Raw genomic sequence first — 16,097 nt, forward strand, 5'->3', positions numbered from 1 at the left:
TACATGTTTTAGTCCTTATCCTTCCATGGTTCTTTTTTAGTGTAAACAATCACATAGATATGGATATCCCCTCCTGTGAGATAAACAGGAATATGGTATATACTTGCCTCCATCTTGCTTTTTTCGTTTGTATATATTCTGAAGATCATCCCCCTGTAGTATATGCAGGTATTTTGCCATGCCTCAGTTCTTTTTTATGAGCTCCATAATACTTCATTATAGAATGTTCTACATTTTATTCATTTAATCCCCTATCATTGGACATTTGGGTGCATCCCGGCATTTTGATATAACTAGAGCTCCATGCATAACATCTTTTCACATTTACACATTTCTGCCAAGAATATTAAGAAATCATTTTCTGGGTTCCTTTTTTTCTTTTTCCACTTTCTTTTCTTTTTTTTTTTTAAAAGACTTTATTTATTTGACAGAGACAGAGTGATCACAAGTAGGCAGAGAGGCAGGCAGAAAGAGAGGGGGAAGCATGTTCCCCGCTGAGCAGAGAGCCCGATGTGGGGCTCGATCCCAGGACCCCGTGATCATGACCCAAGCTGAAGGCAGAGGCTCAACCCACTGAGCCACCCAGGCACCCCTCCACTTTCTTTTATATGCCTTTTCTATTTCTCCCTTTCATATCTACTTCAGCTTTTTTTCCTTCCCTCATGTTGCATGGTTCCGTGGTAACATAGAGAAAAGGATGTATGATTTTTAATATGTATACTAATTTTAAATATATAAGCACAGTTATGTAGCATAATATAAATAGTATATATGAACATGACATTAATGTGTTTTGATATTTAATGAATAAATTAATATAATTATATATTAAATGTATATAAATATATATAAATTTGTATTGATGGGGTGTTTTTCTTTGGCTATTTAATAGCTAGTTAACAAATAATAGCTAATTAAATTTCCCATTCTTGAATAATACCTGATGTTAGAATCATATAAAACTTTGAAATCAAATTCTGTTCCAATTACCTGTGCAGTGTTCCTGCCAGTTAAAAGTTTTGCTTGGGGTGCCTGGGTGGCTCAGTGGGTTAAAGCCTCTGCCTTCGGCTCAGGTCATGATCCCAGAGTCCTGGGATCGAGCCCCGCATCGGGCTCTCTGCTCCGCGGGAAGCCTGCTTTCTCCTCTCTCTCTGCCTACTTGTGATCTCTGTCTGTCAAATAAATAAATAAAATCTTCAAAAAAAAATTTTGCTTAACTATGATTGGAAATTATCCTATGTCACTGCTGCTACACATACTCCAAATGTGAAAGTCTATGTATGTACTACTAACTACATGGAGGAAAAATAAAAACTGAATTTTTGGTATCCTTTAGAGCATCTGCTTGTATTTGTGTATATCCTTCTAAAACATACTCTTTTTTTTTTTGAAGATTTTATTTATTTATTTGACATACAGAGATCACAAGTAGACAGAGAGACAGGCAGAGAGAGAGAGGAGGAAGCAGGCTCCCTGCTGAGCAGAGAGCCCGATGTGGGGCTCGATCCCAGGACCCTGAGATCATGACCTGAGCCAAAGGCAGAGGCTTTAACCCACTGAGCCACCCAGGCGCCCCTAAAACATACTCTTGACTCTTGATCACCTTTTTCTTTTCTTTTTTTTTTTTTTACCTTTTTATTTTCTTAAGGGATGATTTATATATATATTTTTAAAGATTTATTTATTTATTTTACAGAGAGAGAGTGAGCGCAGGGGTTAGTGGCAGAGGGAGGAGGAGAGAGAGAATCTCAAGCAGACCCCCCGCTGAGTGCAGAGCCCAATTCAGGGCTCCATCCCACAACCCTGCGATCATGACCTGAGCCGAAATCAAGAATCAGACACCCAACTGATTGAATCACCCAGCCACCCCACTGATCACCTTTTTAAAACTACACAGTGTATCCATCAGAATTCCTATTAGTAAGTAACAGAAATGACTCCAGTCAAAGGATACTGGGTAGCTTACAGAATTGCTGTTAGGTTTGGAGACCCAGAATCAGAGACTAAGGGTGTTCAGCAAGGAACAATGCCCCAGACCACGTACTTTTGGTCTTGCAAGTCCGCTGCCACTGAGCACCAGATGCTACAGTTTCCACTGCCAACGGTATAAGATCCTAGACATTGCTGCCCTTGAACTTGATATTGCTGCAACTGCCATGAGCAAGGGGAAAAAAATCATATGGGTGGTAATAGTAAGTCCTAGGTGAGTGTTTAATAAATAAGTAAAATAGTCTAATTAGTATGCCCACTTATAATTTATTTTTCCACTTAATCAGGTTTATTCAAATTGTAACATGTCTTATTACGCTGAAAGCAAATAAATGAATGAGGGCATTGCTACTAAGCCCTTCATGTTTTGGAATCCCTACTCTTTCCTTAGGATGTTTTGCATATCATGTAGGACATTAACTGTGTAACAAGAGTATAAATGTTGTTGGGGCGCCTGGGTGGCTCTGTTGGGTGACTTCCTTTGGCTCAGGTCATGAACCTGGAGTCCTGGGATCGAGTCCCGCATCGGGCTCCCTCTCATGCTCTCTCTCACTCTCTCTCTCAAGTAAATAAATAAAATCTTAAAAAGAAAAAAAGTATAAATGTTGTCAGTGTGCATATTAATATTAGTAAGGCTTGATTTCTTTTTCATATTTTTTCTACTCCAGTGATCATCTGAGGACCCCATGAGTTATGTGTATCCACTTTCAGAGACAGTCCTGCTCTGTTTCTTACAGTTACAAGGTTGTATATATCCACATTTGGAGACAGTGCTCCTATTTCTTGTAATTAGGATTATATATGCTGTTAGAATTATCAACAAGATAGCAATTTACCTTTACATTTCAAAATGGCAATTTACCTTTACATTTTCAAAAAGTATTAAGAAGGACAGCGAAGAACAAGATATCAACAAAGATTATCAATGGTGAACTATATTTCAGTTTTTAAACACTATGTGGGAGAAAGCCTCTGAGTCCCAGCCAAAAAATTAACTTGATGATTTCCATGTGTAAATATACAAATAAGAGTTTACTGATCGTGCTTCAAAATGTATATGTGTATATGTGTATATGTGTAATGTGTATAGATGTTGAGGCTTTTCTGTTACTTGTTTAGGGACCAGTTCCTTCATTTACAGATATGTGCCCTTTAATGAGTTCCTTGAACTGCCATCAGCCGGGCTAGCCATCGAAAGGAGGTTTTTGTCATTCACTGTGTATAATTGTATGAAAAACTATATTTGGTAATTTTCTTCTCTTTGTCTTCTTTTCTTCTTTGTTTTCTACAGCTGGCATAACTTTGACAACAGACTGCCTTGAAGATAGCCTCTTGACATGCTACTGGGGGTGCAGTGTCCAAAAACTCTATGAAGCTCTGCAGAAGCACTTTTATTGCTTCCGAATAAGCACCCCCCGAGCCCTGGAAGATGCTCTGTATAGTGAATATCTCTATCAAGAGCAGTATTTGTATCCTTTTTTATGATACATCCGTTAACCAGTGAAAATCTCAAGCATAAGACTTTTTAATGGAGAAAGTATTTGCTCAGTTATTATTGATCACTTTTTGCATATTATTGTATTTTGGGTTACAGTGGCAATTTACCTTTACATTTTCAAAAAGTATTAAGAAGGACAGCAAAGAAGAAATATATTGCCAGTTACCAAGAGATACTAAAATTGAAGACTTTGGTACAGTGCCCAGATCTCGCTATCCGTTGGTAGCGCTGTTGACCCTAGCTGATGAGGATGACCGAGAAATTTATGACATTGTAAGTAACTTTAAAATTCTGGAAGCATTCCTTGAAGTGATTTGGATGATGGGTCATAATTATTTGGTGAATAGAAAAAGTTTTATTTTAATTTCTGAGGCTATATGTTTGGCCCAGACACATTTTTCTTAAAGAAGGAATACCTGGGAAGTACAGGTGTATGATTTTCATACATGTAACAGCTCCTTCAGAGTATGATTTTGTTAGACATATTATTTATATATATATAAATATATACATATTTATATATATATAATATGTTGCAAGAATAGGATATTATTTAGAAAACAAAAGGCATATTATAGTTGAATTAAGTTAATTTTATCATTCTGTATTCTATCATGTTTGCTAGATAGAAAAAAGTCTCCTGGGAAGCATGTTTATTCTTAGCATTTTTAGCACCGAATGAACAAGCCTTGTAATCATCTGAAGTGCTCAGTTTTAAGACCATCTTCCCTCGTTTCTGTACATGGTTGCAAGTCACCTTGTTTCCGTCATAGCCCCCGCTGCACCTGTATCTTCTATGTACTCGATCCTTTGTATTTTCAGTAGTTATAGTGATCTCCTTTTCTCATTATGTGCTCATTACTTCTTTAGTCTAGTAGTTTGTCCCTATTAGTAAGATAAAAGCATCTTAGGGATCTAAGAGGACCTGAACCCTGACATTCCTCTGAGTATGGTAGAAGCTTGTACATGAAATAAACTGTTGGTAAAACCGTTTCATGGTAGGAATGCTATCATACCCAATTTACTATTTTTCTGAAGTGCATGGTATTGATATGCTCATTAATAAAGATATGGTAACATTTTTATGATACTTTGTAACATATACAGTACACTGGCTAGCATTAGCTTATTTATTTCTTCCAACAACCTTGTGTGTTAGGGCAAATACTCCTCTTATAAAGACTGAAATGGGAGTCTGAAGAAAACTCTCAGTCATTCAGAAAGAGACGGAACCAGTAAGCCTCTGCAACCCTGTGCCAGTACTTTCAGAAAAAAAAAAAAAATTTAAAAGAATATCTCCTCAAAACAAATGTACATTTTCTTGCATTTGGAAAGTGCAGACCCTTATTGAGAAATCTGGACCCTGCTTATACACAGTTTGGGGTTTTAATCTTACCAAATTGAAGTTCCAGTGAACTGAAGTCAATTTGGTTTTTCTAAGTAGGTCATACTAAAAGCAGTATATTTCCAGAACCTAACACAGTGCCTGAAACACAAAAGGTGGTCAATAAATGTGATAAGTGAAAACAACATCAACAACAGAAAACAACTCAAAGTCATGCCAAGCAATGTTAGTGAGTCTCATAGAGCTTGACAGCAAGTCAGTTACTTGTGCATGAGGAGCGCATATGAAAAATCTGGTTTCCTTCCCCTCCTCCCCTCTTCCCCTCTTCCCCTTCACCCTGTTCAGTTGAAAATAGGTAAGAACTGTTAGGTTGGTGTTTCATATTTCCAGCTTCTGTTCATTACCCAGCCTACCCCAGCAAGGTAACCCTTCTGTCACCACCATGTCACCCGTGTCTTCTAAGCTCCTTTCTTCCTCTCATTCAAAACAGAAAGGGTCAGATCTGTCACCTTCCTCCCAGCTTCCCATCTTAGCTTCTTTCCCCCTCACTGAGGGTGATCGCTATCTCTTTGAGGTACTCAGAGTCTTCTTTGTTTTCTAACTTTCTTCCTCAGTCTAAACAGCAGGGTGTGTGTGTTAAAATATATATAACATAAAATTTTACCATTTTAACCACTTTCCAGTGTATAAGTCAATGGTATTACAAACAGGGAAAGATTTGCTCTCAGCCCCCCATCCAACTGGAACGAAGACGGCGTGGCCTGGCTGAACCTGTGGGAGGCGCAATCCCACAGGGGAGCTGGGGGCGGCGGGCCCTCGAGGGTTAATAGGCATTTTCTCTTTTCCTTTTGGAGTCTCCTTCTCTGGGTCTTTTCTTCTCATCAGCACATGCCCTCCCTTTTTTCCTGTTAATCTTGCTTCTCCATCTCTTATCACTCAGATTGGGCCTAATATTGGAACTATAGCATATTTATTAGCATAGTTTGTATTAATGTTCTCCTTCTTAATTTTAAAAGCAAACTGGTTTTTTTTTCTTTTTGGTTTTTCACTATTTTATCTGGGCATCTGAGTCTAAATCTAAAGGAAAAAAAAATTAAGCTCTACCATTCCTGTTGTAACAGTAAAAATGGTGTTTTGATAGTGTAGTCAGTTTTTTATTTTAGGTAGAAGCAGGGGTTATTATTGCAATATTTTGATTTTGACTTTTTTTTTCACTTTTACTCAATTATATTTTCTCTGTTACTCAAATAATACATGTTTGTGGCGGGAAATAGAATTAGAAAATCTAGATAAGCCAAAAGGAAAAAAGCATAATCACCTCTATTCTTTCATCCAGAGTTAACCACTGTCAATATTTACATCTTTGCAGACCTTTATAATATGTAAGTTTTTAAACAAAAACAGGGTAAAGGTATATGTACTATTTTGTGACCTGTTTTCATTTAGTGTATTTTGAGCATCTTTTCCATATCAAATATGAATACCTGGGAAGTACAGGTGTATGATTTTTATGTATGTAACAGCTCCTTCAGAGTATGACTTTGTTAGATGTAATATTTATATATATATATAAATATACACGTATTTATATATATATGTTGAGATATATATATATGTTTATAGCTACATATATATTTGTAACTAGCATGATAGTAGCTTCTGAAGCTTTTAATAGTAAATCGAATGGCAGGATTGTTTGTATGAGGTGATGATATTACTGTCTTCTACCAGTCCTGTCATTTTGGTTCAATATTACAACTTCTGAAGCCATTTCCAAATTATTAAATCTTTATAAAGCTGTAAAGAATATTATATGTTTACAACCATGGTAGGATTCTTTCTTTAAACTTTTCATTTGGACATAATTTTAGGAACTTGCAAAAATAGAAAACTGGAAGAACACCCCTATACCTTTTACCCAAATCTCCTGTTGTTCATTGTTGACATTTGCCAGATTGGCACTATTATTTGCTCATATGTGTGTGTATTTTTTTAAATGAATCAAGAAGAAGTTGTATGCCTGATTCTTTATCCCTAAATACCTTAGTTTGTATTTCCTAATAGTAGGAAATGTTCTCTTATATAAACACAATATATTTATCAACTTTATAAATCTAACATTGACAAAATATTTTATCTAATCTATGACCTGTATGCTAAGATGTCAGTGAATGTATCAGTGTTCTTTACAGCATGTTTCCTCCTCCAGTACAGGTTCAAGTCTAGAGTCAGATAGTCTATTTGTCATGTATCTTTAGCCTTCTTTAATCTAGAACATTTTCATAGCCTATGTTTGTCTTTTACGATATTAACATTTTTGAAGAATACAAGTCATGTACACCCTTTTTATAAAATAGGACAGTTCCCATTTTGTTTGTCTGATATTTCATCATGATCGGATCAGAGTTGTGCATTTTCAGCCAGTCTACTTAGCATGGGTGATGATGCGGGCTTTTCAGGGCATCACCTTTGGAGGCATGTGCAGTTCTTTCCTCTCATTGGTGATGTTAATTTTTTTTTTTTAAAGATTTTATTTATTTATTTGACACAGAGAGAGAGATCACAAGTAGGCAGAGAGGGGTGGGGAGGAAGCAGGCTCCCTGCTGAGCAGAGAGCCCGATGCGGGGCTCGATCCCAGGACCCTGAGATCATGACCCGAGCCGAAGGCAGAGGCTTAACCCACTGAGCCACCCAGGCGCCCCGGTGATGTTAATTTTGATCTCTCTGCAAAGGGATGTCTCATTTCTCCTCTGCTGTATTTTTTCCCCTCCCTTGCAAATGATAAGCAGTTGGGAGAGGACACTTTTAAGACCACACAAAATCCCAGTCTTTATGAAAATTTCCCCCCTTTGATAATTCTTTTTTTTTTTAAGATCTTATGTATTTATTTGACAGAGAGAGCAAGTAGGCAGAGAGGCAGGCTGAGGGGGAGGGGGAAGCAGGCTCCCCAGTGAGCAGAGAGCCCGATGCTGCTCTTGAGCCCAGGACCCCAGGATCCAGACCTGAGCCGAAGGCAGAGACTTAACCCACTGAGCCACCCAGGTGCCCCTATCCATTGATAATTATTAACAGATTTTATCTTTACCATGATGGTTGCAAAATGATCATTTTCCAATTCCAGCTCTCCATTTAGCCCTCGGTATTGTACTATAAGCAAGTACAAGTATTGTACTTTAAGCAGTATTGTACTATACTGTAGTACAGTATCATACTATAACCATTTATTTCTTTATTTATTATCCATATGTCCTCATGAATTTCTTTTTTCCCCCAGTGATTTATAACTCATTACTGAATTTAATTATTTTGATGCTCAACTGCCCTCTCCTTTATTTTCTGCCCAAGGATTTATAATCAAATTCTGTGTCCATAAATTACTTAGATTAGTTCTCCTATAAGTGAAAAAACCATATAAAGAGGAAATGTACTCAGATGTTGCTCTCATCCCTTCCCACAATGCCTTCTTTTTTTTTTTTTTAAACACTTTTACCTTTAAATAATCTCCACACCAACAAGGGGTCAAGCTCACAACCCTGAGATCAAGAGTTGCGTGCTCCACCCAGGCCAGGTGCCTCCCATTCTTATATACCCCAATTCTTGTAGATAACCAAGTTCATTGTTTTCTGGTTTATTCTTCCTGTTTCTTATTGTAATGATGAGAAAATACAGATATGCATATTTTTTATTTTCTTTCTTACTCAAAAGGTATCACACTTTTTATACTATACATGTTCTGGGTTTTTTTTTTTTTAATCACTTCATATTATCTCTGGAAATCAGTTCACATCAGTTCATAGAGCTCTTCCTCACGTTGTTTTCCCGTGGCTGCGTAGTGCTCAATGGTATGTAGACTGTATCGATAGGTACCATAGCTATTTAGCCAATCTCCTACAGCTGGACATTCAGGTAATTTCCAGTATTCTGCAGTAACAAATAATTTTGCACTGAATAACCTGTGCATATGTATTTTTATATTGTTGAGGTTGCATGGTTGAAGGGCAAAGGTATGTCATTTTGATACATATTACCAAATTCCCCTCCATTCGGTTTATATCCTTGGAGTTGTACCTTTTTTTCTTTTTTTATACATTTTTGCCAGAAATATATGAAAGTGACTATTTCCCCGTAGACTATATTGATAAACATTTGCAATCTATTAATCCAATGAGTGAGAAATAATATCTCAGTGAAGTTGTAATTTGCATTTATCATATTATGAGTGAAATTGAACATCTTTTAATATGGCTGAGGATCGTGTTTATAATTTTGTGTGAATTGTCTGTTCATTTTTATTTATTTATTTATTTATTTATTTATTAGCTCTGTTAGACCAAGAACTCAAGAACTAACTCCTATTTGAAAGTTTAAATATTCAGACTGGAATAGTTCCATTTCCAATCATAATTCAGTCATAAAGGTTGGATTTACTCTTTTTTTTTTTCAAGATTTTATTTATTTATTTGACAGACAGAGATCACTAGTAGGCAGAGAGGCAGACAGAGAGGGGGGGAAGCAGGCTCCCGGCTGAGCAGGGAGCCCAATGCGGGGCTCGATCCCAGGACCCTGGGATCATGACCTGAGCTGAAGGCAGAGGCTTTAACCCACTGAGCCACCCAGGCGCCCTTTTGCCCATTTTTAAATAGGATTTTTGGTTACTTTTTTTTCAATATTTAAAAGTTGTTCATAAATTATGGATATTGTGAATATTTTATTCCATTTCATCAATGTCTTTTGACTTTTCCTATGGGGCTTTTTGTCATACAAGCTTTAAATTTTGACACAGTCAAATGCATCTGCCTCTGGATTTCAGTCATTGTTAGAAAGTCTTTCCTTGGGGGCACCTGGGTGGCTCAGTTGGTTAAAGCCTCTGCCTTCGGCTGGGGTCATGGTCCCAGGGTCCTGGGATCGAGCCCCATATCGGCTCTCTGCTCGGTGGGGAGCCTGCTTCCCTTCCTCTCTCTCTGCCTGCCTCTCTGCCTACTTGGGATCTCTGTCAAATAAATAAATAAAATCTTAAAAAAAAAAAACACACACACACACAAAACAACAACAACGAAAAAGAAAAGAAAAGAAAATCTTTCCCTGGGGTGCCTGGGTGGCTAGTGGGTTAGGCCTCTGCCTTTGGCTCAGGTCATGATCTCAGGGTCCTAGGATCAACCCCCACATCAGGCTCTGTGCTCAGGGGGGAGCCTGCTTTCCCTCTCTCTCTGCCTACCTCTCTGCCTACTTGTGATCTCTCTCTCTCTCTCTCTCTCTGTGTCAAATAAATAAATAAAATCTTAAAAAAAAAAAAAAAAGTCTTTCCCTACATTGAGAGTAAAAAGGAATTCACATGTTTTCTTCTAGTGCTTGCATAGTTTTATTTTTTATAATTAGGCTTCTTAAGCTTTTGGAGTTTATTCTTCCGTACGATTTGAGGAATGTATCCAATTTTATATTTTTCCAAATAGCTATCCAGTCCCAGTACTTTTTATAAAAAGACTGTTTGCCCAGTGATTTTAGATGGCAACTTTGTCATATTTGTATAGATAGTTGGGTCTGTTTCTGGACTGTTTGTTCTGGTCTATCCACCTATCTGTTCATGTGCCTGTACTATTTTAATTTTAGAGGCTTTGTACTATGTCTTCATATCTGACTGGGCTTGATCTTCCCCACAGCTTTGTTCCAGTATTTTCCTAGCTAATCTTATGTGTTCTTTTTCCTCATAAGAATCTTAGAGTCAACTCATATAACTCTATGAAAAAGCTCATTGTTATTTTTGTTGGGATTGCATTAAATTTGTAACTTTGGGTATAATTTAAAATAACTGGCAAAAATGTGTTCCATAACTGGTTCCACTTTAGTGACTATGATTTAAATCAATTATTGTGGGGCGCCTGGGTGGCTCAGTGGGTTAAAGCCTCTGCCTTTGGCTCAGGTCATGATCTCAGGGTCCTGGGATTGAGCCCTGCATCGGACTCTCTGCTCAGCTGGGAGCCTGCTTCCTCCTCTCTCTCCCTCTGCCTGCCTCTCTGCCTACTTGTGATCTCTGTCAAATAAATAAATAAAATCTTAAAAATAAATAAATAAATAAAATCTTTTTTAAAAAATCAATTATTATAAGTTTTCTAATTTATCAAGCTTTTACTTTTTAAAATTTTTTTTAAAATTTTAACTTTTTTAAAGATTTTATTTATTTATGTGACAGATAGAGATCACAAGTAGGCAGCGAGGCAGGCAGAGAGAGAGAGGAGGAAGCAGGCTTCCTGCTAAGCAGAGAGCCTGATGCGGGGCTCGATCCCAGGACCCTGGGATCAGGACCTGAGCCGAAGGCAGAGGCTTTAACCCACTGAGCCACCCAGGTGCCCCACCTTTTACTTTCCTTTTACATACCTGTGAAATAATGTAAGGAGGTTAAGTACTGACTAGTGTTTAATTTTTATTTTAGATTTCCATGGTGTCAGTAATTCATATTCCTGATAAAACGTATAAACTTTCCTGTAGAATATTGTATCAATATTTACTCCTGGCTCAAGGTCAATTTCATGATCTTAAGGTAAGTACCCTGTTATCTTATCTCTGTCCCTTTTATCTGGAGAGTTTCAAACAATGACCATGTATAAAGAGATAAAATTTTTCAGTTATCACAGAAACTAGTTGTTATTTGCTATTGGGTTTGCTAGCTCACAAATTTTTAGCAGCTTTTATGACTCCCAGATTTAAAGAGTAATTGTTTGGGTGCCTGGGTGGCTTAGTCATTTGGGCGTCTGACTGTTGATTTCTGCTCAGGTCGTGATCGTGGGGTTGTGGGATCAGTCCACATCAGGCTCTGCGCTCAGTACAGAGTCTGCTCCCCCCCCCCTTTCAAATAAGTAAATCAAATCTTTAAAAAAAAAAGGAGTAATTGTCATTTGTGATTATCCTTAACCTTGTGTCTTTGATTTTCAGCAACTCTTCATGTCTGCAAATAATAATTCCACTCCCTCCAGCAGTTCATCTCCAGAAGAAAAAAGCAGAGAGCGCAGTTTGCTGGAAAAGGCCGGGCTGTCAGAGAGCGAAGGGGAGCCTCCAGAGGAGAACAGCAAGGACTGTGTGGTTTGCCAGAACGGAACTGTGAACTGGGTGCTGCTGCCCTGTCGGCACGCGTGCTTGTGTGACGGCTGTGTTCGCTATTTCCAGCAGTGCCCCATGTGCAGGCAGTTCGTTCAGGAGTCTTTTACACTTTGTAGTCAAAAGGAGCCAGAGAAAGACAAACTGAAAGCTCTTTGAGAGTGTTGTTACAACTGAAAAGTATACTTTCCACTGAAGATGTAGAAATTTGTGTTCTTGGAATTGATCATAACATGGAATCTACAGTGTTGACCATCAGTGAAAATTCTATTTTAACTTCACCTTTGTATGGTACATGGATGATGACATGAATTCCTTCCTGTCCCGTATGCTAAATACTGGAATACTATCTGTGTTAATACATAAAAAGTGCATTCACCTCTTGGGAAGAATGTAAATGTTTGTCCTTTTATCAGCTAGCAGAGTTCACATGATGCTGATTAGGAAAAATCCTGAAAAGCAGTCCATCTAAAATCTGAGGAGGTAGAAGTCAAGATCTCTGGATGTTTTTGCCTTTGACATCATCTGGATTGCAATTGGGAAAAAACTGAATTCTTCCTAAAGTAATTGTATGTTCCCCAGTTTCTAAAGGAGTTGGAAAGGGCTCCTAACTCTCAATCTTTTCCTAAAATAACAGTTTTTATAAAGATCCATCTAATTTTCCTTATAGTCAGATAAACACAAGTCTTAATTTTAATATAGCATCTTAAATCATAAATACGAGATGCAATTCTTGTCTGTTCTCAGTGTATCATAGATTAAAATGATACTCATCTATAGGAAGCAGATATATAAAACTTGGATAATAAAATGTCTTGGATAATTAAATTTATTGTCAAATATGATTAGGTTAGCAGAATGTGACCAATCAGGGAAGAACTGTGAGACTTGTAATGATGCCTTACTTTAGATTTCCTCCTGTGTAGCAAATCCTTCTAAAACCAAAAAAGTTTTAGAGCCAGGAAAGCTGTTAAGAGAAACAAATAACTATTTTTTTCTACTGTATTTTTATTCCAAATAAACCCATATCCTCCAGAGTAGTAACCTGATAGGCAAATAGCCCCATCCCTCCTGCTTTCCAAGATGACAAAGAAGAAAAAGGTAAATCAGAGCTTTTCTGTGTCTTCAGGGGAAATTACCTTCCATTGACCAAGAAATTAGATCATGGCAAATAAACTGAACTTCAGGGAAAATTTTCAAGACTTCTTTGTCCTGTTTGTATTAAGAGTAATGCCTTATCTTTGTATCAGTGTTTCTACGTAGTATCATTTTATTCTAATCAAATATAACACTGAAAAAGACATTACCTGTTCTCCATTTTATAAACCAAATCAAACTTTCATCTCTGCTCAGTAGCTATGTATTAAATACCTCCTAGGGGCCAGATCCCTCTTGGCAATCTGGGCTACAGAGAATCAGGCAAGACTTCTGGCCTGAAAGGAGCACCGGGCAGCATTTTAGAAACATGTCCCCACCTTGGAAGTCCCAAGGCCTCTGCTCCAACCCTGCCCATTGAAGCAGGGGTCGGGGAAAACTACAGTTAGCTCGTACCAGCTCATCTGGAAACTCACTCTGTGCTGTAAATTGGGGGAATCCTCGAAGATCACTTTGTCCGTCTCAGCCATCCTGCTTCTCTTTACGGATCCCTTCGTACTGAAACGGTCTAAGCCACCTGGTTGCTTTCTCATCTGCAATAGAAATCCACCTGCAATCTTCCTCCATTCTTCGTAACTGTTTAATTGTAGTAAGATATACATACCAGAAAATTTACCATTTTAACTATTTTTTAAGTGTACAGTTCAGGGACATTACGTACGTTCACATTGTTGTGTGCCTATCATCAGTAACCATCTTCAGAATGTTTTATCACTCTAAACTGAAACTCTATATCCATTTAAACACCGACTCCCTTTTCAGCTCCTCTCCTCTTTTCAGCTCCTGGTAACCACCATTCTACTTTCTGTCTTTATGAATTTGACTATTCTAGGTATTTCATATACCTGGAATCACATATTATTAGTCCTTTGGGGACTGACTTATCTCACTGGGTACAATGTCTTCAAGGTTCATCCGTGCTGTGGCAGGAGTCAGAATTCCTTCACTTTAAAAGCTAATATTCCATGGTATGGAATTTGTTTATCTATTCGCCCATCATTTTTTATAACTCTTAAAGATGATTTGCTCTTAGCCTCCCTTACTATGATTAAAGTAATTGATCTTCCTGCCCTTTCTGGTAATACATACGAGGAATTTGGTAGGTAATCAAGTAGAAACAAGTACACTGACTCCTAGAGGCTTATGTCAGAATCTTCCAGTAGCAGTGAACAAGTGATGTTTTGTGAGAACATCTACAAAAGCATTTTATTTGAATGGGTTATTAGAGAAAATATTTGGTTGATACAGATTAGTTGCTACTTTCCAAAAATCCCACCCAGGGCTACATTAAGCAGACCTGACAGGTGATTGGCCACCTTCTCCTTCAGTGACCCTTTCTTCCCAACTTAGTGCCTACGAGGGCTTTTACTGTCCAAACCAGTTCTAGAGGAGGAACCTAAAAACTCAAGGACTCAACACAAGTCATTGAATGATCTCCCATGGGGCTATTGTGTTTTTTAAGCCTTCCCATTTTTGTAGTCTGAAGAGCCTTGTCTTGGTTTGTGGCCATTTGAAGCATCAACATAGATAGTCTGGGTTTAGGAAGGGTAGGAGGAGATGATTTCAGCCTCCTGTTCTGCCTCAGATGGGCCCTATTGCTGGATAATTCCCTAACGCTATTTCCCAGATTTTGAAATTGCCTCTCTGTATTATATTCCTCCTGAATCTTCATCCTTGTCAGCATGACCTCTAGTTCCCGGGTCCCTGAGTTTATTCTAATAATTCATTAACTCGCTCCTGGGTTCCCTGCTCACTATTTCAAATGTGTTTTTTTTTTTCTTTTCAAATTTTTATTTAAGTTCTAGTTAGTTAACATATGGTGTAATATTGATTTCAGGAGTAGAATTTAGTAGTTCATTACTTACATACAACATCCAGTTCTCATCATAGCAAGTGCCCTTCCTAATACTCATCCCCCATATAGCCCATCCCCCTCCCCACTTCCTCTGTCAACCCTCAGTTTTCTATTGTTAAGAGTCTCTTATGGTTTGCTTCCTTCTCTCTTTTTTTCCCTTCCCATATGCTCATCTGTTTCATTTCTTAAACTCCACATGTGAGTGAAATCATAGGGTATTTGTCTTTCTCTGACTGACATATCTCACTTAGCATAATGCACTCTAGCTCCAACCACGTCCTTGCAAATGGCAGGAGTTCATTCTTTTTGATGGCTGAGTAATAGTCATATTACCCATATTACATATATGTATATGTCACATCAGTCGATGGGCATTTGGGCTCTTTCCATAGTTTGGCTATTGTTGATAATGCTGCTGTAAACATCGATGTGTGTGCCCCTTTGAATCTGTTATTTTTTTATTTTTGGGTAAGCAAATTGTGTTTTTATCTTAGCTTGCTTTCTTGATCTCTCTGCTCTACCTGCCCCATCAACCCACAAACTTGCTGAACTCAACTGTGTTTCTTTACTGCTGTTACCACAGAAGGTCAAGTGAACTAAGCAATTAATGGAGTCTACCACAGAGCCATGTTGTTTAGTTGTGTCCAGGCCTTCACTGCTGCTCAACAATCCTTTCATTTTTTTCCCTCTTGGACCCCCTATAATTCCCAATAGCTATTGCAAACCTCCTCCACTTTTCTCACATTCTATATCCCACCAGTCCTGTATCACTTCCAGCAAAGAACCTTCAAGATGTAGTGTGGTGTGGAGGTTAACTGATAGAGCCTGAAGTCCTATATCTTGGGTTTTTATCCCAGCTCTGCCACTTGGCCCTTGGCCCAGTTACTTACTCACTCCACCTCAGTTTCCTCGTCTGTAGAAATGGTGATAATAGAACCTACCTGTAGCCTCTTGAGAGGATTAGCCCAGTTAATATGTGTAAAATGCTTAGACCTGGGCAGAGCACAGAGGAAGCCCTATGTGTGATGCGTACTACTATTACTGCTTTGTTTAGATGTTCATAGCCAGTGGACTTTCTTTTCTCTCTTCCCTAAAAGAGGAGGTGTATTATATCTACTTTTGAGACCAGCACTCTACCTGTGTTCTTGATCACATCTCTGCTCCCT

General features: G+C 38.1%; 1 protein-coding gene across 1 annotated transcript in view; it reads left to right on the plus strand.

Moving 5' to 3' along the window:
- The window catches only part of CGRRF1 (cell growth regulator with ring finger domain 1), a 30,985-nt gene extending 17,770 nt beyond the window's left edge, over positions 1-13,215 (plus strand). Inside the window, exons 3-6 of the mRNA XM_080809498.1 lie at positions 3,281-3,458; positions 3,613-3,760; positions 11,260-11,367; positions 11,760-13,215. Of these exons, the coding sequence (XP_080665624.1) occupies positions 3,281-3,458; positions 3,613-3,760; positions 11,260-11,367; positions 11,760-12,080 (755 nt within the window). The 3' untranslated portion in view covers positions 12,081-13,215. The remainder of the gene's footprint in view (positions 1-3,280; positions 3,459-3,612; positions 3,761-11,259; positions 11,368-11,759) is intronic.
- Positions 13,216-16,097: the final 2,882 nt, after the last annotated feature.

This window comes from Martes martes (assembly GCF_963455335.1).
Source record: "Martes martes genome assembly, chromosome: 7".
NCBI lineage: Eukaryota > Metazoa > Chordata > Mammalia > Carnivora > Mustelidae > Martes > Martes martes.